This window comes from Eubalaena glacialis, chromosome 1 (assembly GCF_028564815.1).
Source record: "Eubalaena glacialis isolate mEubGla1 chromosome 1, mEubGla1.1.hap2.+ XY, whole genome shotgun sequence".
Lineage (NCBI taxonomy): Eukaryota > Metazoa > Chordata > Mammalia > Artiodactyla > Balaenidae > Eubalaena > Eubalaena glacialis.
This window is the reverse complement of record NC_083716.1, coordinates 49589562-49614746: the sequence shown is the minus strand read 5'-3', so window position 1 is coordinate 49614746 and position 25185 is coordinate 49589562. Positions and strand designations below refer to the sequence as shown.

Genomic DNA, 25185 nt, shown 5'->3' with positions numbered 1-25185 from the left:
TACCTGTTTATATAGAAGTAAATTAAAATCTCCCATTTTGGTTACAGCTTTGCAATTTCTTATCATTCTGTTGGCTTTTGCTTTATGCATGTTGAGACAATATTGTTTTTGATATTCCAAGGCTACGTTATTTAAGAACATACAGCTCATAATTGCAGATTGTTCCTTTGAGGACAGTGAATTGTCCCACATTACCCCCAAAATGCCACTTGCCTTAAGTTCTATTTTATCTGTTATTAATGTTGCTTCACCATCATTATTTAGGTTTGCATGTGCCTGATATATATATTTTTTCTATCCCTTGATTTTTCTGCATGATTTTATTTCAGTTCTGTCACTTGTAGCAGCATATTGATGCATTTAAAAATTTTTTAATATGATATCTATCTTTTAATAAGCAAGTTAATCTGCTTACTTTTTTGTGATTACTGATTTAACTTGGACTTACTTCAGCTATTTTATTTTATAGTTTCTCTTTTCCATACCTTTCCATTGCTTCTCTTTTTATTTACATTTTTTCTGCACAGGCAATTTTTGCTTCCTTTATGGTTTTGAAGTGATTATATTTTTCTGTTCTTGCAGTTGTTACCCTGACCTTTCCAACCTACATCCCTAACTTTACCTTTTCCCCTGAGCTGAGAATAATGTACATTATTATTCATCATCTCTGTTCCCCCTCCCAAGTATGACAAGGACCTTGCCAAACTTAACCACCCAGCCATGGAGCCCTTGTCCTTCATTTCTTATTTTTGTCTGAAGTCAGTTTTACCTCTTATCTTTAGATATAAAATATTACCTTTAATTTTTACAATCAAAAGTGTATTATAGTTTGACATACCTTATAGATTCCATGCTAAATGGCTGATGTATTGTTTAAATTATTACCAGTTTCCTGCCCCAACAGATATTCTTTGTACTACATGTTCACATTTTCCTAATCATTAACTCTTGAGCCTTTTGAGACTCAGGGGAGGCCTGAAGCAAAGGCTTTTACTTCAAGAGATGGGGGACATGGTTGGGGGGGTTTCTTATACCCAAGAGGGTCACAAAGGGTCCTGTTCGATTTCAAAACGAACACATCTGAAAACTAAAGGAAAGGAAAAATCTTGAAAGCAGGGTAACTGACATTCATGCATATCAGACCGATGCAAATTGAGGGCTACCTGCACTTTCACAGAATGAAATCGGCCTGAGGGGGACCCTTGGGATAGACGAAACTAATGTGAGCACAGAATCTCAAATATCCCTCAAGAATCACACCATCTGCAGTCCCTCAGATGTTACCCTCATTGACCACAGTCTGCCCCTACATCCATCTCTCCCCAGCCCTTGTTCACCTGCTATTTATCCCCCTAAAGATCACCCATTTTCTCATCTTGCAAGTTCCTCCTGAAATCATTTTGAACTTTAAGCTCACATACAACTCCAAATCCCTGGCCCTTCTGGCATTTTTCCATTCCTGCTCCAGCACGGGAGAAGGCAGCACCTGGCTTCCCTTCTCCCCTCCCTGCCGTGCAGCCTGGATCCAGAGGCTGTGGAACTGTGGCCCTCGGCTCCTCGACAAGCCCGTCCTTGTTAACCTCCACTGGCCCCTTGAGGCTGCTGCACAACCCAGTTCTTCATCCCTTGCTGGCCTCCGGCATATTCCCCCAGCAGCTGTTCCCAATCTTTCTCCTCTCCCCAAGTCCACGCACCCACCCCTACTTCCTGAACTCGTAGGGGATGAATGCGCTTCATAATTTATTGAGAATTTCATCTGATACTGACGCTCTCACCTTCTCTCTCCTTTGCCTCAGAATGTCTCTATCTTCCCCCAGTGGGTCTTTATTGAGAAATAGCCTTCCTCTTTCAAGACAAACGTTTCCCCCTGGACTCTGGATCCCACGCCTTCCTGATTCCTTCTTGACCTCTTTCCATGTTTCTGTCTCATAAATTCTATTTTTTAGATTTATTGAGATATAATTGATACAAAAGCATGCACATATTTAATTTATACATCTTGATGAATTCGGACATATGCATACACCTGTGATACCATCACCACAACCATGGCACCAAGGCACTAAAAATATACATCACTTTCAAGAAAATTTCCTTGTGTTCTTTTTTCAGTAAGAACATAATGTGTGATCAATCCTCTTAACATATTTTAAAAAGTACATACTGTACTGTTAACTACAGGTACTATGTTGTATAACAAAATCTCTAGAACTTATTCATCTTGCATAATAGATTCTATACCCATTGAAAAACAATTCCTAGTTCCCCCCTACACCCCAGCGCCTGGCAACAACCATTCTATTCTCTGCTTCTAGGAGGTTGACTATTTTAGATGTCTCATATAAGTGGGATCATGCGGTATTTGTCCTGTGACTGGCTTATTTCACTGGGCATAATTTCCTCTAGGTTCATCCATGTTGTCAAAAATGGCAGAATTTCCCCTTATACACACACACACATATATACACACATATATATACATGTATGTATATATATACATACATACATATATACACATCATATATATACATACATGTATATATGATATATACAATTTCTTTGTCCTTTTATCTGTTGATGAAAATTTGGTTTGTTTCCATATCATGACTATTGTGAATAATGCTGTAATGAACTTGGGGATACAGATACCTCTTAGAGATCTTGATTTCAATTTTTTTGGATATACACCCAGAAGTGGGATTGCTGGATCATATAGTAGTTGTATTTTTAATTTTTTGAGGAACCTCCATACTGGTCTCCATAGTGGCTGTATCAGTCTACATTCCTACCAACAGTGTATAAGGGTTCTAATTTCTCCACATTCTTGCCAACACTTATCCTTTGTTTTTGATAATTGCCATCCTAACTGGCATGAGGTAATATCCCACTATGGTTTTGATCTTCATTTCCTTGATGATTAGGGATGTTGAGCACCTTTTCATATACCTGGTGGCCATCTGTATGTATTATTTGGAGAAATGTCTATACAAGTCCTTTGCCCATTTTCTAATTGGATTATTTGTTTTTTGGGGTTTTTTGCTATTGAGTTGAAGGAGATACCTATATATTTGGAATATTTTCCCCTTATTAGATGGATGGTTTTCAAATTTTCTCTCATTCTATAGGATGCCTTTTTACTTTGTTGATTGTTTGCTGTTTCCTTTCCTTTTTAGTTTGATATAGTCCCACTTGTCTATTTTTGGTTTTGTTTCCTGTGCTTTTGGTATCAAATCCAAGAAGTCATTGCCAAGACCAGTGTCAAGAAGTTCCCTGCCCCCGCCCCATGTTTTCTTTGAGGAGTTTTATAGTTTCAGGTCTTACATCTAAGTCTTTAATCCATTTTGAGTTGATTTTTATTTATGATGTAAAATAGGGGTCCAATTTCATTCTTTTGCGTGTGGATATCCAGTTTTCCCAACACCATTTGTTGAAGAGACTATCCTCTCCCCATGTGTTTTCTGTCTTGTGACTTCTCTTCATCCACAAAACTCATGAAAACTGAGTTTATCAATTTAAAACAAACCATATCCTCAGGCTTGTTGCCTTTCAGATTCCTGCCCATCTCCTTCCCTGCTTCTCTTCATGATTGTAAACCTGAGTAGTGAACTGTGCAGTCACTACTTCCCACCTTGTCCTCCATCTACCCCTGGCCCACAGGCATTGTGCCCCTGCCCTCCACACCCATGGAAGACCACGTGCAGTGGCTCCTTCATGGTTCTCATTCCCTTTGCCTTCTCCACAACCTGTTACTCTTGTGACTTCCCAAGTCTCAGTTTCTCTGATGTGATAAGTGCATGCTCTCCTCCCACTTCGTATCAGTCCTCAGTTTCCTTACCACAAATCTCTAGGATTCTGCCCTTGACCCTCCTCTCTTGCCATATTTCACCTGTGTTTCTCAACAGGAAGGTACGGCCCTTTAAAACTTATCATCCAAACTGGGACACTTCAGAGAATGAAAGCTGTATCATTAATAATTATGTAGAGCAACAGGTGTCAAGCAGGACAGTCCTGATCAGCCTACCCATAGGGCTGTTGTAAGGGTTCCTAGGACTTGTTTTAATCAGGTATAATAAGACATGCAGTCCTGGAAATGACTGTCATGAAAGAAAAAGTTGTTATATCCACAAATCCCTAGAAACAGGAGGCACAGCCCGCCATGTAGGGCCACAAGGGGAAGCACCAGAGTTGATCAGGAGGCAGAGAAAGAGGGGAAAACGTGGGCAAAAGCATTTATTGGGGTTTTCATGGGAATGATTAGGCACAGCAGGGTGAGGTTGCTTAGGATTGGCTAGTTTGAACAATTTTAGTAGCTCTGGGGCACGTTTCTGGTATGTGGCCCTGGGTGATTAGGGAAGGTTGATAGTGGCCCAAAGTGTGACAGCCAATAAAGGAGGCAGTTGGGGTGTGGGCCCTGGATTGGTTTCAGTTGAAAAGCATACTTTCAGATGAGTTGTTTACTATCTTCAGGAATGGCTGACCCTGGGAGGGGCAACAAGGCCCCAAGGTGTCAAAGCATCAGAATACAGAAAACAAAAGACATGATCAATACGAGGGTCTATGAGAGTCACTGAAGAGACTTTTCCAAGACTGACAGGAAGAGGAAGATGCACTACTTCCACCCTCTGCTTACCTCCCCAGGTAAGAGTAACTATCTCAGTGAGCCAGAGCTACTGATGCACGTGCCATATTTCTCATGTGTGTGAGAACAGGAAACGTGAGAACCACTGCTTTGCAGGTCGCCACCACTTATGCTGACTTGACACACCTAATACCTTGATTCCAAACCTGTATCCTTAACTTCAGCCTCCCCTTTACTCCTGAACTCTGCCTGCTACTTCATTTACTCCCATCCTTTCCTTCACCTGGAGCCCTTTCTTCCCCAGTTCCACCTATCAAAGACCAGCTCAAGGCCCCGTTACAATGCTGTTTGCTGCAAACACCTGAGTCACCCTCTACCAGGCTGGGGCCCTACAGAGTTTACAGTGCCCCTACCCTCCAGCATTTCCTCAGCTGCCTTCAGCCTTATACATCTCTTCCGTCTTCTTTTCTGGTTCAGCCACGGGAGCAGAGGGGCGGGGGGGCAACCTCTCTGCTGAACATGGATGCTCCTAGACTGAATTCTGTTGCATCCCTCCAGAGTAATATATGTGTGTTAATGTACCAATGTGTTACTCCCTGGCAACATGTTTAAATGAGAACAGAAGCCTCTGGGAAACATGACATTTTAGCTAGTGTTTCCCATAATACGGGAACACAAGCTTCCTGGGATGCTAATAGGCATTATGCAGAACAAACAAGTATGACTCTGGGTTTAACAGTTACAGTTTTGCTGAACTACAGTACTTCTCACAGCTTTAGATACCAAGGAGCCTTTAATAAAGACAGTCCTCCCAAGGAGAGGAAAAGGGAGTCTGGAGGTTGTTTTTGTTTTTGTTTGTTTTTTTGTAATTTACTTGGCCTTTTTTCCTCAGACTCATGCAATGGATGGTTACGAAGAACACTTTAGTCTAAGAGCAATGCTCTCAAGAGGCTGTGGGGCTGTGCATAAGCAGGTGGGTCCTCCTGCATCCTGCAAGTCACATCAGCTCACATCAGCAGGACCAGCACCTATTTCACTAGCATGCAATCATCCCCAGCCTCCAATTAAGGTGAGCTTTGTCCAGAGAAGCTAATATGTCCCATCGGTTCCTTCTCTTTAGTCACCCCCAGGGACATAAGCTAAGCCAGCCCTTCCCCCTCACCTTTGGCTCCAGTCAAGCTGATCAGCTCGCAGTTTCCTGAATGCAACACAACGTTTCTCTCCTCTGCACCTTTTCTCACACTACTTGCATCAACTAAAAAATTATATATATATGAAGATCATAATCCTAATATATATAAAACCTAATATGTATACCCATATATGTACATCTGTACATAGAACCAGATATATATGAAGTTTGAGATGCACATATATATGGAGATGTATATAAAGGAAAGAGAAACAAAGTGGACTCCACTATGGACTCACATTTCAGTATCTCAAATGTCCTGTATTTCACACCTACCATGTCTTTCTTGTCAACTTGCTCTCCTGCCCTCCAAAATGACTATTGCTAACCTCTCTTCTCCTAAACTCTCCCATTGCGCACACTCCCCTTCACTCCAAGCAGGTGACCCTGCCCCTACTTTCCAGGGGAACCCTTGTCTGGTATACAATCCGCAGCTGAGCCCCTGAGCCCAGCCCCTGTCCGCCCTCAGCTCTCACCCTCCACCCTCGCTTGACCATCAGCACTGGTCTTCTTTCAGTTTCCCGGACACAGCCTGCTCCCCCTGCAAGGGCCCATTGCAGGTGGCTCTGTCTCTGCTGTCGGGCACGCCCGGTGGCACACTCAGCAAAGTAACTCTCACTCGCCCTGCAGATCTCAGCTCAAACATCACTCCCCCCATGGCACTGGCCCTGAACCTTGAAAACAGGTCCACTTCCTCTGCCTTATGTTGTCCTGGCACCCGCTTCCTTTCATACCTTTAATCTCCTCAAATAGTCATCATGACTATTTTAAGATGTTTAAATTAAAGATGTTTAAATTATAGACACTGTAATCTTCCAGAAGGGTTTGAAAACACCATGAGGACAGGCACCTATCTGCTTCTGATTCTTAGGTTGCCCCTGACACTTAGGAAATGCTCAATGATATTTACTACATGAAAGAAAAACGGGGAAAAGAGAGTAAGTCAGTGAACGAACGAATGAAAGTAAAGTCTTCAGTACCCATATTGGAGAATCTTGATCTGATAAGAAACAGAAGTTGTGGCTTGGCAAAGACTCCCTCCTTGACCAAACTTTAGGCAGGGCCCTCTGAGCCCTCCTCTGGACTTGGCCTTGTCTTTGGCCGGCTGAGCCCTGGGTCACATGCCGACAGATTCTGAATGGGATGAGGAGACTCAGGACTGAATTCCGGGACAAACTTACACTCGATTACAGCAAGCCCACCTGTCACAAACCCAAGATGGCCCTGGAGAGAGTGCCAGGACCTCTTTCTGCCCTAGGCCTGGCTGGCCCTGGTCAAGCAGCCAGCCTGCTGTTCAGAAGGTGCCTGGGGACCCGGGGAAATGGCTGTTCTCGTGCTTGCTGGTGAGGCTGATGTATCAGACTCCAAACCTCACCTTCCAAGCTTTCTTAGGACCAGAGCCTCTGAGGCAAATATACCTCCTGGTTGTTCTCATTCCCTAAACGGCTGTGTTTTATGATGTGTTAAGGTTGGGGGAAAAAAAGAAAGTTCCTCCAGCTGTGGAGTTATCCCAGCTGAAAGCCTTGCGGGACGGTGATTTATGATCTGCTGAGTGCCAGCAGCGCGCTCAGCTCCACGGGAGGGCCGAGAGGGGAGAGCCGGCCAGGGCACCGCACCGCACCGCACCCCAGGCAGCAGGTACGACCTCCATGGAGACCCTCCAGGTTGAAGTGTCCCTGTGGGCTCAGGGCTGCCCTCGTGCTGGATCTGTCTCCAAGCCTTGGAAGCTATTGGCCTGCTGTTCCTGTCGCCCTGAGAGTCCAAGCACGGCCTTGGGTCATGGAGATTCTTTGGCTTGAGCAAGTACCTCGTAAGCTGGAGGCCCCGTGGGCAGCTGTTTCTGGCCTGCGGCCCCTGCAGCCTTGCCCCCACCTTGGTGCCTGGGCCCAGGGTAAGCAGGGCCTGTTTGTCCTGGAGGCTGACCCCGGTGACCTCAAAGCAGACTTCGTTTGCCAGCTTACCCCTTCCAGACCTAGATGTGAGGGCTGCTCTCCACTGGTTTCCTTCCCCGGGAGGCAGAAGGCTGTGCACAGTTGGCCTACCCAGGAGGTTTGAACTTACTGGTTACGTGGCGTGGAGCCACGCCAAACTTTGAGCAGAGTGACCTCATTAGAGGTGCAGGCTCCCCAAGACGGGCACACACAATGACTGCTGGCGTGGGCGTGTGGGTACCATGTGGTGGTGAGGGGGCTGACAAAGATGGGACAGGCTTTAGTGGCAGGAAACCATTTAGAGGTGGTGATAAAGGATCCAGGCAAGCCCTGATCGATGGCCTCCCACCTTCCCTCTTTGATAGAGCACAACCCACCCTCTCAAAGCTCACTGCAGATTCCCCTCACTGCAGAAGCTGCCTGTAACTCCAGGCCAGTCTTGACCAGGGACGGGGATGAGCGGCCTGGAGGGGTGAGAACTTGAGGATTCCGGCCCCATAGAAGCCACCTTGAGCCAACACCAGTAGGTGCTCTGGGCTCCGTGGGCTCTGGGGGCCAGTGCTGCTGGCAGGTGGAGAATCGGCACACACAGGAAGTGCCAGGGTGGCCATGTTTCTGTCCAGCAGGAGGCTCACTGTCAGCTCCAAATCCAAGCAGAAAAACAGGGGAACCCTGAGCCCCACCAGAGAGCGGAGGGAGCGTGGAGGGATGGAGAATCACAGCAGCCAGCTCTGGCTGTAGTTACATGTGACTTAGAGTCCTCATCTCCAACAAGGACCACTAAACCTCTCCCTCAGGGGTTCCTGTGAGCTTCCGATGGGGTAATGGATGAGAGCATCCTCTGTGCTGAGATCTTGCTCAGCAGGGAGGCACAGCCCTCATGTCCCGAGGTGGCTGGCACTGCTCTCCCCGACGGGTCACGCAAAGAACAGGCGTTCAACTAATACTTAGAGTTAGGATTAACTCGCCCTGCTGCCTGTTCTTATGTCATTTATATAGCCACTTATTTAATTAATGTTACTGGGTGCCAGAAAATACATTAAGCATGGACAATACAGAATGAATGCAGTCAAGTTGGAAATACGTTAGACCAAGGTTAATCCAGAGGTGAGTAGTGAAATTATCATCCCAACAGTAAACTTTTACTATTGTGGTCTGTTTTTTTTTCCTTTTCTCAGGTGGGATGGATTGGTTTGTAAGAGGAAAATCACGTGGGAAATTAGAGAATAACAGTTCTGAGGGGAGCTGTGCCTGCTCTAAGCCCGGCCCGGTGCTGACCTGCCCTGTCTGAAGGGACCCTGGGTGAGAAAGAAGTTGGCATACGCCCGAGAAAGAGACAAATGAAAGCTATTCCTGGTAACCAGGTCCCGCCGAGCCTGGTACCCACCCTTCCTTCTCAACAGCCTGGAACACAAGGATGGCTTGTCCTCTGGGTGGATCAAAGTGTCTCTGACCCAGGGACGAGGAATGGGCCTCAGAGTCTCACTACTGTCTGTGGAAAGATGAACAACCACTTCTACTTAAGGAATGGCCATGATCCTACTTCCCATTACAGGAGGGACACACACACAGACCACAACCACACAGGAGGACACTGTGTACTGGGCCCATGTAAGGCCAAGTACGCAAAAGCCAGGCCAATGTGGACAGTGTGCTACACCTGGCAACAGTATTATGAAGGGGCATGGTGAGCCCCTATGCTCACTCAAGGACTGTCACTTTCTCTCCTTGTTCTCCCTCTGATCGTTCTCAGTGAGGGAGTCATGTCTGCTCAGGTTCCAGCATGAGCAGGGCTCTGAATCGGATGTTCACCTTCCACCATCAGCTCTGGGACACACAGGGCGAGGCACTTTGACATATCTGAGCAACTACACACATGGAGTGCAGAACCCAGGGTTGACCTACACCGTGACTTTTTTTATTTTTAGCCAGCCACCTCTGGTTTACCTGTTATCAACAGAAAAAGCTAAGCAAAAGAGAATTTCCAAGTTCAGAAGGATTCGCTTAACAGAGATTTCCCAAAATGCCTTATACAAACAGCAACAGCAGTCAAGATGGTGACTGTACATTGTTACCAGCTTGCCTCTCTTGGGAGATGGTCTGCAAGAGAATGTCAAATGCTATCTACTTAACAACTCTAGTCGTCGGCAATGCATCGTGAGAGTGCAAAGCATCTCTTTTCACTCCACGATAAAGGAGAACTCCTAAGGGCCTCTGTGACAATACTAAGCTACTAGTTCACTCAGTTTCTCTAACAGCAAACGAGCATTTGTGGTGACCTGGTTCACCAAAACACTAGGAAAACGCACCCTGAAAATAAGGTATTGACATTCATTCACTCATTCAAAAATATGAACTATTTGAAATTGAGGAGCAGGGACACAGAGGACAGCACTGGTGAGGACATGCTTAGAGACAGCAGAGTGAAGTCCAAGCTGCCAGCCCTGACAACACCAACACCACCCTTCAGTGTTCACTGTAGAGAGAAGGGCTTCCTGTCAGAGTGGAAAGGAACGACCATGGATACCATTCAGACACCAGAGGAGAGGAAACAGGCAACCAGCAGCTGAAGAATACTCACTAGATGAGAATTATGATTCCACAAAATAAGAACTAAAGGAGAGAGAGGCCAACAGAAGAACAAGAAGAAGGAGAAGAAAAAGGTAATAGGAGAATAAAAGCAGTTTAAAAGTGAGTTGGTGGTGCTTGGGGAAATAATCCCACCCAGACCTTTGGTCTTCCTGCTGGTTCGGCCATTAATGAGGTAAATGAAACAATGAGCTGTGCTCCCTGTCTATTTGTATGAGAATTATGTTTTCAACACAACAAGTTCCTCCATAACAACATTCAATGCTATGAGAAGGTAAGTGAATGTTTACAAAATGTCTACAGTGTCTACAAAACCCTCCAAGTGAGAAAAGAATAACACATGAATTTTATACAGAGCCAAACGTCATGCATGATAAAGACATTTTCAAATACACCAGACATCAGAGAATACAGAATTCATGAGCTCATCTTGGAAAAACTATTGGAGGATGAGCTCTAATCAATGTAGTGGAATTCCTATATATCCACTAAAGAGACAAAAGCAAGTTTGCTATTACATTCCAATATTTAATTCACTCATCCTTCTTCCTAGAGTCATAATTTCATACCAGAGGCTAAGAGACGGGTGGCATTTTCTACATGCAAGTCCTCCTCCTGGTCTGTCTGATGCTAGTATACTAATGTGCACTGTGGAACTCCAACAGAAGCACGTGGAATGCAGTATTTCCCAAGAACCCTTCTCTTACCGACTCTCATGGGACTGGTTTCTGCGGAATATGACTAAGCATTTCAGGATAGTATGCTCATGTCATAAACCAATGCCTATGATATGAACAACACTCCAAAATATTGACATTACATGATGAGTAAGTAATCACAATTTCTCTGTTCATTCATTGTCTATTCATCTAGCTTTTACTGAGGACTTACTCTATTTAGGCATCATGCTGGGTAATGGTGACTCAAAGCAGAGTAAAGCACAGGCAAGCCACGAGAGCTCATAGGAAAGTCATCAATTAATAATTATATAATGTTGTCTTTGCTGTAGTATTAGTGGTACAAACAGTCACTCTAAGAGTCTAGGGGTGAGAGTGAAAAAAAAGTGTATAATGCTTCACAAATCTGCACCTATTTCAAGGAGAGGGCTATAAGTGGAATACGACACTGTCCCCTCCTGCCCTGCTCAGAAGAAAGGTGTGTGGTAGGGAAAGCAGAGAAGTGCCAGCAGATCACACCTGCGTGACTGTCCATGGATCTGGGTGTGGGCAACCAGGGAGCGCATGAGTGAGACTAAAGGGTGAGGGCACTATAAGTGTATGTTTGTGATTCTCCAGGAGCAGAAGTCTCAATCAAACAAACTACGGCAAACCAGCCTCCCCAGCCCAGGGTGCCCCTCTGCCCACAGATCTATGGAGGATCTCCCAGCCTGTGTCCCAGCATTACCCCTCAGGTTCCTGCCCTCCTCACACTCTCGCTCGGGGAAGGACACCCTCCTGGGCACAGGTGCAGATCCAGCCCTGGCCTTGTCATTACCGTGATGAACGGAGGCCTCTTTTCTTCTCACTAAAACCACTGATGAACCCCGACAAAAGTGTATTCCCAGATTATTTGTTCTTATTGCACTGCTTTATATGACTTGCTTTTACAGCTTATTGTTCCATCAACCCTCCCTCAACCTGACATACGTTCCCAGAAGGTCAACAGCCAGAGGAAACGTGAGCAACCCTGGTCAACCCCAGGCCTCCCTTACAAATCCCTTACTCATGGTTCCTGCAGGAGCCTGGCAGTCTCTTTACCCCCTGGATGACTCTTTTCCACAGAACTTGACCTGAGAAGCTAGGGGGTGGCCATTGTGCCCAAATGCCATCACTTAGCTCTGGAGGCAGCTGTCAGTGCCAGCGGGCACAGACATTATCTCCCCTGAGAGGTCATTAGAAGTCTCATAAAAATAAGCTGCTCCCACAAGCATGTCAGCCTAGGCATCCTGGGCAGGCCCCACCATGCCCCGGTGCTCAGTGGCAGACCAGCTTGGACAGTCACTAAGGGACCCACACACCATTTTGTTTTGTAGAGCCGGTAACGCTCAGACTCTGGAATGCTGTGTCTCTTTGATTTGGCCCTTTGTTGCAAAGAGCTTTAATACTCTGCTTTGCTTTCAGCTTCATACAGGCAGAATTCCCTGTAAACAAGCACCTTAACACTAGAGTACTGGGCTCTTCAGATGTACTTTCCTACAGAATAAAATACTGCTAACATAGGCATTTGTATTTGACCTGTGAAGTACCTTTTCTACATTGGGTTTGTGAGAGGATTGGTTCTGGATTGCTGACATCACAGTGGTGATCCTGAGCAGAAAGGATACTGTTAGAGAATATTGAAGGTGCTCTATGGTGTAAAATTGACCAAATCTACTCCCTCTATATCTGAGAAAGAACTTAAGAATCATCACCAGTGAGGAAGGCATGATCTTTTGCATCAAGAGACATTTAGTTGTTTCCTTGGGGCTTCTATCCAAGCCTGACTGTGTAGTGGACTCAGTTTTCCCAGTTCCATGCCTACCCATTTTTCAGAAGGCAAGTCCAAGACAGCACTTGATTTGTAGGAGGGAAGAATGTCTTACTATTAAATGAACATCACCTGTAAATTTGCTGCAGCTATCAGCTAGCAGATTAAAGCAATTCCCTTCTGTTCTTAGTTTGCTAAGGATTTTCTTTTTCAAAATCAAAAATGGATATCAAATTTCATCAGAATTTTTCTGCATCTATTGAGCTGTCTGTAGGATTTTCTCTTTTAATCCATTAGTGTGATGAATCACATTCATTGATTTTACATTGTTAAACCAGTTTCGCATTCCTAGAATAAATGCAATTTGATCATGATATCTTATCCTTTTTATATTGCCAGGAAAAACTGTAAAAAGCTTTGAAATGGACCAAAAGGATTACTTGGTGTTCTCAATGGAAAACTAGGAATTTCTTAATTTTAGGTTTTCTGATTTTTATGGGTACTGTACCTTTCATAGTCTTTGAGCTATTTTACAACTCTGTAATTGCAGATAATTGATAGCAATACAAATGATTCTGATCCATAGACATGTAAGTTAAATCTGCCCAGTGGAGAGACAATTCATTCTTCTTCTCACCCATTATGGTAAAAGCCAGTTTATCATCTATTTGTAAATTTCAGCATTTATGTGTAATTTTTAAAATTGTTATTAATTGTATTAATTTTAATTAATTATGTATTTTTAATATTAATTTTTAATTAATTTTTAATTTTTGTTTAAGTTACATGTGTACAATATGGTGATTCACAACTTTAAAGGTTATACTCCACTTATAATTACTGTAAAATATTAGCTATGTTCCCTGTGCTGTACAATATATCCTTGTAGCTTACTGTATACCTAATTATGTGTGATATTTTAAAATTTTCCTTAGAACTAGCTTATGGGTTCCCTCATTAATTGATGAATTAAATACACATTTTGACTTGTGTATATTTAATATTATGAAAGTAATAATTATGCTTTCTTTAAAAATTATCCCCTAGCAGTTCATTTCTAGGTTCAATTTGTTACTACTTTGTTTAGGATATATGCATACATGTTCATGAGTCAAAATTGACCTGATGTGTTCTCATAGTTTCCTTTTTGGGTTTTGGTATCAATGCTATGCTAAACTTTTTCTTTTCTATCAAAGAACTGTATAAGATTGGAGACACTTCTAATTATTTTTTAGAACTTGCCAGTGAAGCCACCTACTTTTTTATTGTGGAATGGTTTTAATTATGAATCAGTTTCTTTGAAATTTTATGTTTTTTTGTTTTTTTTAAATTAACTTATTTATTTATTATTTTTGGCTGTGTTGGGTCTTCGTTTCTGTGCGAGGGCTTTCTCTAGTTGTGGCGAGCGGGGGCCACTCTTCATCGCAGTGCGCGGGCCTCTCACTATCGCGGCCTCTCTTGTTGCGGAGCACAGGCTCCAGACGCGCAGGCTCAGTAGTTGTGGCTCATGGGCCCAGTTGCCCTGCGGCATGTGGGATCTTCCCAGACCAGGGCTCGAACCCGTGTCCCGGGCATTGGCAGGCAGATTTTCAACCACTGTGCCACCAGGGAAGCCCCTCTTTGAAATTTTAGACCTACCTATTATGATTTTCTATTTTGATTGTTAGTTTTTCTAGGGATCTGTCCATTTCAAGTGTGTTGGCATAAACTTATTGATATTCTCTCACTTTCTTTTTTTTCAGTTTTATTGAGGTATAATTGACATATAACATTATATTAGTTTCAGGTATACAACATAGTGGTTCGATATTTGTATATCTTGTGAAATGATCACCAGAATAAGTCTAGTTAACATCCTTTACCATACAAGTTAAAAATTTTTTTTCTTGTGATGAGGACTTTTAAAATCTACTCTCTTAGCAATTTTCAAATATGCAATAAAGTATTATTAACTATGGTCACCATGCTGTATGTTACATCCCCATGACTTATTTTATAACTGGAAGTTTGTACCTTTTGACCCCCTTCACTCATTTCATCCACCCCCAACTCCTGCCTCTAGTAGCCACAAACCTGTTTTCTGTATCCATGAGCTTGGTTTTTATTTTGTTTTGTTTTGTTTTTTAGATTCCACATATGAGGTCATATAGTATTTGTCTTTCTCTGTCTGACTTGTTTCACTTAGCATAATGCCCTCAAGGTCCATCCATGTTGTTGCAAATGGCAAGATTTCATTCTTTTTTGCTCCTGAATAGTATTCCATTGTATATATATATACCACATCTTCTATATCCATTCATCCATCAATGGACACTTAGGTTGTTTTCATATCTTGGCTATTGTAAATAATGCTGCAATGAACATGGGGGTACATATATCTTTTCAAATTAGTGTTTTTGTTTTCTTTGGATAAATACCCAGAAGTGAAATTACTGGATCATATGGTAGTTCTATTTTTAATTTTTTAAGGAAACTCCATACTGTTCTCTGTGATGGCTGCACCAATTTACATTCCCACCAACAGTCCATGTGGGTTCCCTTTTATCCACATCCTTGCCAACACTTGTTATTTCTTGTCTTTTTGATAATAGCCATTCTAACAGGCGTGAATGTTATCTCATTGTGGTTTTGATTTGCATTTCCCTGATGATTAGTGATGTTGAGCATCTTTTCTTGTACCTGTTGGACATCTATATCTTCTTTGGAAAAATGTCTATTCAAATCATCTGCCCATTTTTTAAATCAGCTTGCTTGATTTTTGTTTATCATTTGTTTGTTTTTGTTGTTTGCTATTGAGTTGTATGAGTTCTTTATATATTTGCATATTAACCCATTATCAAATATATGATTTACAAATATTTTACCTCATCCAGTAGGTTGCCTTTTTCATTTTGTTGATGGTTTCCTTTGCTGTACAGAAGCTTTTTAGTTTGATATACTCCCACTTACTTATTTTTTCTTTTATCGCCTTTGCTTTTAGAGCCTGCATTTTCTTTTTTTAAAGTCTCCAGATTCTATAATGAAATACCTTTGTTTCCATTCTTGCTTTTTATTTGTTCCTTCTCTCATTTTTCTGGATCAGTCTTACTAGAAGCAGTTTTGATCAAGCTATGTTGATTCCCCTTATCATATATTTGTTTTCTATGTCATTCATTTCTAGTCTAAACTTCATTCTACTTTACTTTGGTTAATTTTGCTGTCCTTTAACTTCTTGAGATCAATGCTTATTTAGCTTACTAATTTTGTCCTTTCTTTCCTAATATATGTATTTAAGGCTATAGATTCTCCTCTAAATATTGCTTTAGCTCTCTCACAAAAGTTTTTAAATGTACTAATTTCATTATCAGTTCAAACTTATTTCAATTATGATTTTTCCTTTTTCCCGTTATTTATTTAAAAGTACATTTCTTAAGTTTCAGATATATGTGGCTTTTCCAGTTATCATTGTTACTAATTTCTAGCATAATTGCATTTGGTTTAGAAAACACACTGCTTATGATTTTAATTATTTTGAAATAAATTGAAATTTGCTTTTTGGCCCAGGGTCATTTTTGGTATAAGTGTCATGACAGCTTGAAAAAAAGTATATTCGGCAGTCTTGGATGCAATGTTTTATATATGTTCTTTGGTCAACTGGGTACATCATGTTCTTCTGTAGTCTCACTGAATTTTTTTTTTTTTTCCGTTTATACAACAGAAATTTATTTTATTAAAATTCTGAAGGGTAAAAGTCCAAGATCAAGGTGTTGGCAGGGTTGGTTTCTTCTGAGGCCTGTAGATGGCTGTCTTCTTCCTATAGTCTCACTGATTTTTGTCTGCTTGTTTTATTAATTACTAAGAGAGGTTTAAACCCCTCACTATTATTTTGTAGTTGTCTCTCTCTTTATAGTTTTTTATTTTATATATATGCTTCATTTATTTTGTATATATATTTTATATATTTTAGGGCCCTGTTATTAGGTGCATGCAAATTTAGAGTGGTCATATATTTCCAGAGAACCTCTCTAGTAATGCTTTTTGCTAAAATTCTATTTTGTCTAAAAGTAATATAACATGCTAGCTTTCTTTTGCCTAGTGTTTGCATCCTTTTTTACACCATTTTATTTTAAGCCTTTTTGTATCCTTATGTTTTAAATTTGTTTCTTGATATTTTTCATCATTTACATTGAGCATTTCATCCACTTATCACTTATTATAATTACTGATATCTTTGGGCTTCAGTCTACTCTTTTTATATGCTTTTTATTTGCACCACATTCTGTTTCTTTTTCTGTCCTGTCTTGCCTATATTTTACCTTCTCTTAATTTGGAACTTATACACTTTTCCTGTTCTTTTAGTAGTTACAATAGAAATTATAAGAAGCATTTTAAAGTTATCAAAATCTAGTATTAATTGATAAATTTACCCTTCTCTTGAATAGTCCAAGAACCTCAGAACATTTTAAATCTATTTATATGTCTCCCAACCAGTATGTTAGTGTCGTATTGTATTTTTTTAAATTAATTAATTAATTAATTTTGGCTGCATTGGGTCTTTGTTGCTGCACACGGGCTTTCTCTAGCTGCGGCGAGCGGGGGCTACTCTTCGTTGTGGTGCGCGGGCTTCTCATCACAGTGGCTTCTTTGTTGCGGAGCACGGGCTCTAGGCACACGGGCTTCAGTAGTTGTGGCATGTGGGCTCAGTAGTTGTGGCTCGTGGGCTCTAGAGCGCATGCTCAGTAGTTGTGGCGCACAGGCTTCATTGCTCTGCGGCATGTGGGATATTCCCAGACCAGGGCTCGAACCTGTGTCCCCTGCACTGGCAGGCAGAATCCCAACAACTGCACCACCAGGGAAGTCCCTGTAATGTATTTTAATTCAATGTGTATATTTTAAACCCAACAAAACATTTAACCCATTCTCTGCTCTTAATTCCATCTTTAACTCATCTGGGATAATTTTCTGGCATTTTAACTTTTAGAATTTCCTTTAGGGTACTCTGCTGGAGGCAAACTCTCTCAGTTTTGTTGTGTCTGAAAATGTCTATGTCACTTTCATTCTTGCAAGATTTAGAAATCAAAATCTGGGCACTAGGGATGCTCATTTTTACTAAGTTGGTCACTGTTTCTAGGACATTTAAGTTGACAAAGCATCTGGCTCTCTATCTATCTATCTAGCATCTAAATACTTCCTGGGTTCATATTGTTATTTTCAATTGAGAACTATAGGGTTTTTACTTAACTTCTGTATTACACCTGTATCTTTTTTCTTCTACATCTAGAGTCCTCATTCACAATGACACAGAGGATAACTGAATTCAAACATCACATAATTACTCATTTGCTTTACCCAGTATTACAATAGGCTCAAAATGATAATCCAATACTACTCTACCAGTTATTACCAAAATCACTTAAACATTTTTTGCCTATAGTATACCCATTTTAAGTGACTATATCTACCTTGTTAGGTCATATAGTCATTTGCATATTATAGTTTCTCTCGTAACTTTTTTATATTTCAAAACATTAAAAAGGTTTTCCAGCTCTGTTCCCCTCACTCACTTTTATATGGACTTTCTCTTTTCTTCATCCCTATTATCCCTGTTCTGCTCACTTTTGATTCTACAGTTTCTCCTCAGTGTGGGACTCTGTCCTGGAAAAGAGTCTTGGCTAGTCTGCTTTTAGAGTAGATAGGAACTAGACTGCTCCAACCCCTTTAGGCCTTACCAAGTGCTGCTTGCACTTACTCACTTTTGAAGTGGACGGTAGTGATACTCATCCAGTTTCAATTGCTGTTAACCCACCACACTTTCCAGTAAATATCTGTTGGCTATTTTGGCTATTTTGGGGTCTATCTGTTTGTAAATAAAACAGGCCTTTCACCACAGACTTTGAAAAGCACTGATGAAAGAATCAGAGGAGGGAGAGATGAGTGTTAGGAGGCTTCATGGAAGAAGAACCGTGGCTCTTAGGCTGGGCCATGAAGGGCAGTCAAAGTGGGAATGAATGTTGACATTCCCCAGGGCTCTGCCCTTGGCCTCCATCTCACTTCCTTTAGGGAGCTCATCCATTCCCATGCCTTCAAACATCACCTTCAAGGCAAACACTCTCTAATATCTAGGTCTTCAGCTCAGGAATCTTTTTTTTTTTTTTAAACTGATAGTTTTGAAGGAGGGAGTGCTTTTTAAAAAAATTTTATTTATTTATTTATTTATGGCCGTGTTGGGTCTTTGTTTCCGCGCGAGGGCCCTCTCCAGTTGCGGCAAGCGGGGGCCACTCCTCATCGCGGTGCGCGGGCCTCCCATTATCGTGGCCTCTCCTGTTAGCAGAGCACAGGCTCCAGACGCGCAGGCTCAGTAATTGTGGCTCACGGGCCCAGCCGCTCCGCGGAACATGGGATCGTCCCAGACCAGGGCTCGAACCCGCGTCCCCCGCACCGGCAGGCAGACTCTCAACCACTGTGCCACCAAGGAAGCCCAGGAATCCTTTTAATATTAGACTTGCAGAGACACTTGGAGGTCCCACAGACATAACAAATTCAGCATAGCCCAACCAAGAATATGACTTTCCCCCTAAACTTTGTCACTGCATCTCACAAGTTATGATATGTTGTGTTTTCATTTATTTCAAAGTATCTTCTAATTTCTCTTTTTTTCTTTGACCCATAAGTTATTTAGAAGTACACTGTTAAATTTCTAGATACTTTGGAATTTTTGAAATATTTTTATATTATTGATTTCTACTTAATTCCATAAGCATACTTATACAGTTCCTTTCCTTTGAGTTATATTGAGACTTTTTGAACCCCCAATATAATTTCTCTTGGTGAATGTTCCACGTGCACTTGAAAGAGTGTATATTCTGCTGTAGTTTGGTGAAGTGCTCTCTACAAATGTCAATTCGGTCAAGCAGGTTGATAGTGTTATACAAATCTTTTATATCCTTACTGACTTTCTTTCTACTTATTCTATTAACTATTAAAAGGTGAAATCTCTAACTATAATTGCAGATTTTTCTATCTTTCCAGTTTTATCAGTTCTATCAGTTTTTGCTTCATGTATTTTGAAGCTCTGGATTTGGAATGCTATCTTTAGCATACAATATACATTAAATATTCACAAATATATATGAGTCTGTGGACTCTACTTCTTGACTATTTTGTTCCATTGAGCCATTTATGTATCCCTGTACCAGTTTCACATTGTTTTAATTACTGTGACTTTAGACAATACTTTGATTATTGCTAAGGGAAACCCTCTCCCTTCCTCACAATTAATTTTTCTTTTCAAAAATATCATGGTTCTTTTCATGCATTTACTATTCATTTACTATTCATTCAGAATACGAACTGGTCAAGTTCTTGGTAAGTTTAATCTTAAGTATTTTATACATTTTATAAAATATATATGGTACATATCCCTATTGCTCAGAGATATTTTTCCTATTAAATATATATAAAAGGGGTTGGCCAACTTTCTCTTTGAAGGGCCAGATAATAAATATTTTAGGCATTATGGGCCATATGATCTCTGCCACTTTGCCATTGCCATTGTAGCACAAAAGCACCTACAGACAATATATAAAGAAATGGCCATAGAACTCTATTTACAAAAACAGGCAATAGGTCAGATTTGGCCTGTGGGCCATAGTTTGCTGACCCCTGATATAGAGAAAGATTTTTGGTGCATAGATATCTTTTATCCATACTTCATAATGAATCTTCTAATACTATACTTTAGTTGAGTCTACTATTTCTATGTGGGCAAAATATCCAAACAAAAGATTACTGTGTTCCAACTTTCCAATATTTATAGCAATTATACCTTTTTGTAATCTTATTGCATTGGCTGGTTAACTCTAGAGCAGTACTCACCTATAGTGCTAACAGGAGGTATTGTTTTGTTAATCGGAAGGCTCTAGTTTCTCAGCTCCAAATATGATGTTGCTTGCTAGTAGTGTCTAAAAAATGTTCAAGTTTTAGATATGATGGTTAGATAGATGGTTAAAAGATTATATATCTTTTAAGATTCCTTCTAATTCAAATTGTTTCATTATGAGGTCATCGGTTATTGCTTTTTGATTGTGGCTGTGGACTAATTGAGTACTCCACTGAGCAATCCATCACCCCCACGACTGACCTGTTTTTACTTAGTGTTTTCCAATTTTTTGGTTCAATTACTTGAACCTCAAGACAACACGGAAGAAAATTAATTCTTCCCAGGGATTAAGAAAAAGTAAGTAGGAAATGAAACTTATTTGTTTTAGAGTTTTTAAGGTGTTTTCCTTTGAGATTTTTCAACATAAATAAATTACTGAAATGACCTTTGAGTAACAATTGTAAACTTAATTGAAAATTCAACAGTGTTTTAGACAGATTGGAGGTGAAAGGTGCAAAGAAAAATAAATTGCTAAGACTTATATGAGAATAAAACCTACAATGTTTATTCCTGAAAAGTCTGGGTTCAACATATAAGTTCATCAAGCGCATACAATTTAAAAAATATGTATTTAAAGTTGAAAGTTAATATATGCATATATGCTTATAAATATATACTTAAATATTTTAAAATTTCTTCTAAATAAGCATTCATCTACTCACAAAGGTGTCAATGGGAATTTCATATTCATATCCTAGGCAAAAATTGATTTATTGTTGGTACAAAACTTAGTATTTCAATTAGTCAAAAATTTTCAGGGCTTCCCTGGTGGCGCAGTGGTTGAAAATCTGCCTGCCAATGCAGGGGACACGGGTTCGAGCCCTGGTCTGGGAAGATCCCACATGCCACGGAGCAACTAGGCCCGTGAGCCACAACTACTGAGCCTGCGCGTCTGGAGCCCGTGCTCCTCACCAAGAGAGGCTGCGACAGTGAGAGGCATGCGCACCGTGATGAAGAGTGGCCCCCGCTCGCTGCAACTAGAGAAAGCCCTCGCACAGAAACGAAGACCCAACACAGCCAAAATAAATAAATAAATTAATTAATTAATTAAAAAAAAAATTTTTCAGTTTGGAATTCACATCCCAAAAATGAAATAAAAACAAATGTAATCAGTATTGCCATATTTACTTAATTTCCCTGAAAAACTAAAAATTAGTCCAGCTATAAAAATGAGGCACACATTAAAGAAGAGACAGGTTTACCATTGAGAATTGTGGAATTTTTCTTTGCAAGAACATTTCAAGGCCCAAATAATAAAAATATTTCAGGCAATACATAGTAAATCTTTTAATTTAAATAATAGCATAGAATCCTTCTCAGAAATATTATTGTACATTATATCTATTATTTTACAATAATAGAAAATAAAATTAGTAATACAAATATTAAAAGCCAATCATCAAAATTAAATTAATGTTTAGCATAGACTATTATTTATACAATGTAAATAGGCAAAATCATCAATTCCATTTAATATAACGTACATTTCCAGCATATAATTATTTTTAAAATGAGAATTATCAATTTTAATTCAACCATTTCAAGTATTCATTCAGCTAAGGGAACAAAATACTTCTCTTAAAAATTCAAGATTTACAGATTAATATTAGAAACTTTCCCAATATAATGCATAGACTATTCTGATCTCCACTGAATTACATCATACAGAGACATGTATCACTTGCTTTATAGTTTATAATCAAGTATAACTGGTCACTGAAATCTCTTGACCAAAATATCACTGTAATTGTATGAGGCAAAGTCCTATAATAAGATGAATATAATAATGGCCATATCTTTTCAAAAACAGAATATGGAAGTTTTCGTTTTCACAACTATGAACTTGGTTTTCCAAAATCTGGTTCCCAAAGCCAACTTCTAAATGTTACAGTGGAGGTGGGGCAGTAATGGAAATAAATGATTTAATGGAACTCTGAAGAAAAAAATAATTATCATAGATTTTAGTTTGAAAAATATATCTGGTGTAACAGATACTCAGAAGTACGTAATACAGCTTATATCAAAGTTTATTGGTTAGCTAAAGGGCAGAGAGTAAGAGGCAAGTAGAATGTAATATTTGCTTTTAACAAAGCAGACTGAGTAATATGTTAAGTGTTCGGGTGGGATAGGAAAGAACTCAAGACGGGCAAAAATTTCCTCTTGGACTTTCTATATCAACATCTGTTTTAGTTTTGGACCGTTCACCAATGTGCTCATGTGATGGAGAGGAGGAACTCTGCCCACCCATGAAAATGCTTCCCAGACCAACAGGTCCTTGTCTAGCTGCTCTAGAAAGGCAGCTTGTCCTCCGAGGTCCCTGGGGCCCCAGAGGAGTGTAGGAGTATAGGAAAATGGAAGCCAATTTGCATAGACAGTTAACCCCTCCTAATTGGACTCTTTAGTGACCTAAGTTTTTCAAACACCACCTACAAGTACAGACTCTAGCTAAAAAACATGGATACGTATCTGTCTTGAAGATGCCTGTAAGAGGTCATGACGTGATCTTGCCATCTTGTGATCCGCAGAATCCTCAGCTCACTTCAGCTGTCTTTCCAAATAAAATCTTAAATAATACAGTTTAAGTCCTTTATTGGGTTCTGTAACCCCTTCAACCAAATAGGCTGCAGTTGTTTTATGTAACTTTCATTTCATTGGAAAATGTGGGAGGGTACTTGATGTTACCTAAGTAAGATCAGTGGGTAAACACTGTCCACCCCAAACCAAATGATGCTGCCTTCAGGGAGTTGTCAGAAAGAAAGTCAAATGATACACCAAGACAGCACATTTGCATAAGCAAAGCCCTTCAGCACAGCTCGAACATGTTCTTTATGAGGAGGCTCCAAGACACTTGGTAATTTCAAGAGTGAAGCAACAGAAGTCTTTCTTACTTTAAAGTCAGAAGCTTCTGAAGAACTCAAGCACAATTTTATAACAAAAGATATACTGCTCCTAAATACATATATATATATATATATATATATATATATACGAAAAACAATGGAATGTTAATTGAAAACCAATATCCACTTTCAGAAAACACATTTGTACTTTTCAACCACAGAGAAAAGTGCCTAAAAAGAGCAAACATTTAACCAAGAACTTCTTTATGTAAATACATTTTTTAAAATATCAGGAAGATAAATGATAATAATATAATTCTTGGTCCAGAACTAGTTACCTGAAGCTTAACTGAACAGAAGGGAAACTGACTCAATCTCTTTATATCTTCACTGGATAAATCAAATTTAAACTTTTTTTTAGATGTAGCCTAGTTCAAATGAAACACTTCATATCATTGAACATTGCCTAAAGAAACCCTAAAAAAGATTTAGGGGTACCTGTTTATTTTCATTATCCATATTCTCTTGATCCCCCAATGATTAATATAACTAATCTGTGACATAAATGATTTCTTTTTTATGACATGTCAGTGACTTTGATATTTTAGTTGCAAATAAATATCCCCAAATTGCCATCCAGAAATTTATGGAAAATAACTTTAGATATGTTACTTAAAATGGCATTATGGACTAAGCATGTGTTTGGGCATTAGGGGACTTCAGTTTCAGTCTTGGCTCCTCTACTTGCTGTCTGAATGACATTATGGAACAAACTTCATTGCTCTGAACTTGAAGTACTTCATCAGTAATATCAGAGCATAACTAATGTCTACCTCAAATGGTGAGAATTCAATGAAACTGTGTAGGCAAAAGAGCTTTACAAATTGTAATGTGCTATACAATGTTCATCTTTATATTCATTATTGTTCTTATTAGAATTTATGTGGTGAGACTTACCTTTGTTTGGATCATTCCATAACGTTGTTCTCTCATTTGGCCCACTATATTCATGGTGTTGAACTGTAACAGGATGACAGTAATTTCGTATTATCCATAGAGGGGGAAAACACAAAACCCACAGATGCCAAAGGAGTACGCCATACTTTTTTTTTTTTTTTCATACTTCTTTCCAGTAAAAGATATCTCAAGATTTAACCAGAAAGTTCTCATTTTCAGTCATAAGAAAATGTACTATGTTTAACCTTGTCTAATGGATAAGGAAGACTTGTTTAAATGAGTTTCCAGGAAAAAGTAGGAAGCAATCATTTATAATAAGAAATGTTCTCCAAAAGAAATAACAACAAATTTGCCCCTGTGTATACTTTTCTGTTCTCAGAAGGGAGACCTTAAAGCAGCACTGTGATTCTGCAAAAGTCTGAAGCATAGAAGACTTTTTCTGGCCACAACAGTAACACAGCTGTTTCTCATATAAAGAGCCCTCTCAACTCAAATGGAGACCCCGAGCAACAGTGGCCCAACACCAGATTCTGCACCTGTGCACGGAGACCAGCACTACCCAGTGTGGTCACTAAGCCGGTGCAGGTCTGCAAAGGGCTGTTGTTAGACCACAATGAGATGAGTCCAGAAACTGGTAATAAGTGTTTAGAAACTCTTACAGCAATCTGACAGTGGTGTAACATTGAGCAGCCTCATCAGTGGAACAAGATATA

The 25185-nt window shown here is 40.2% G+C and overlaps 1 protein-coding gene across 1 annotated transcript in view; it reads right to left on the bottom strand.

Moving 5' to 3' along the window:
* Window positions 1-8106: 8106 nt before the first annotated feature.
* PTPN20 (protein tyrosine phosphatase non-receptor type 20) overlaps window positions 8107-25185 on the bottom strand; it is a 62145-nt gene continuing 45066 nt past the window's right edge. The window contains 4 exon segments of the mRNA XM_061190157.1: window positions 8107-8374; window positions 23564-23588; window positions 23591-23624; window positions 24473-24535. Coding sequence (XP_061046140.1) covers window positions 8107-8374; window positions 23564-23588; window positions 23591-23624; window positions 24473-24535 — 390 coding nt within the window.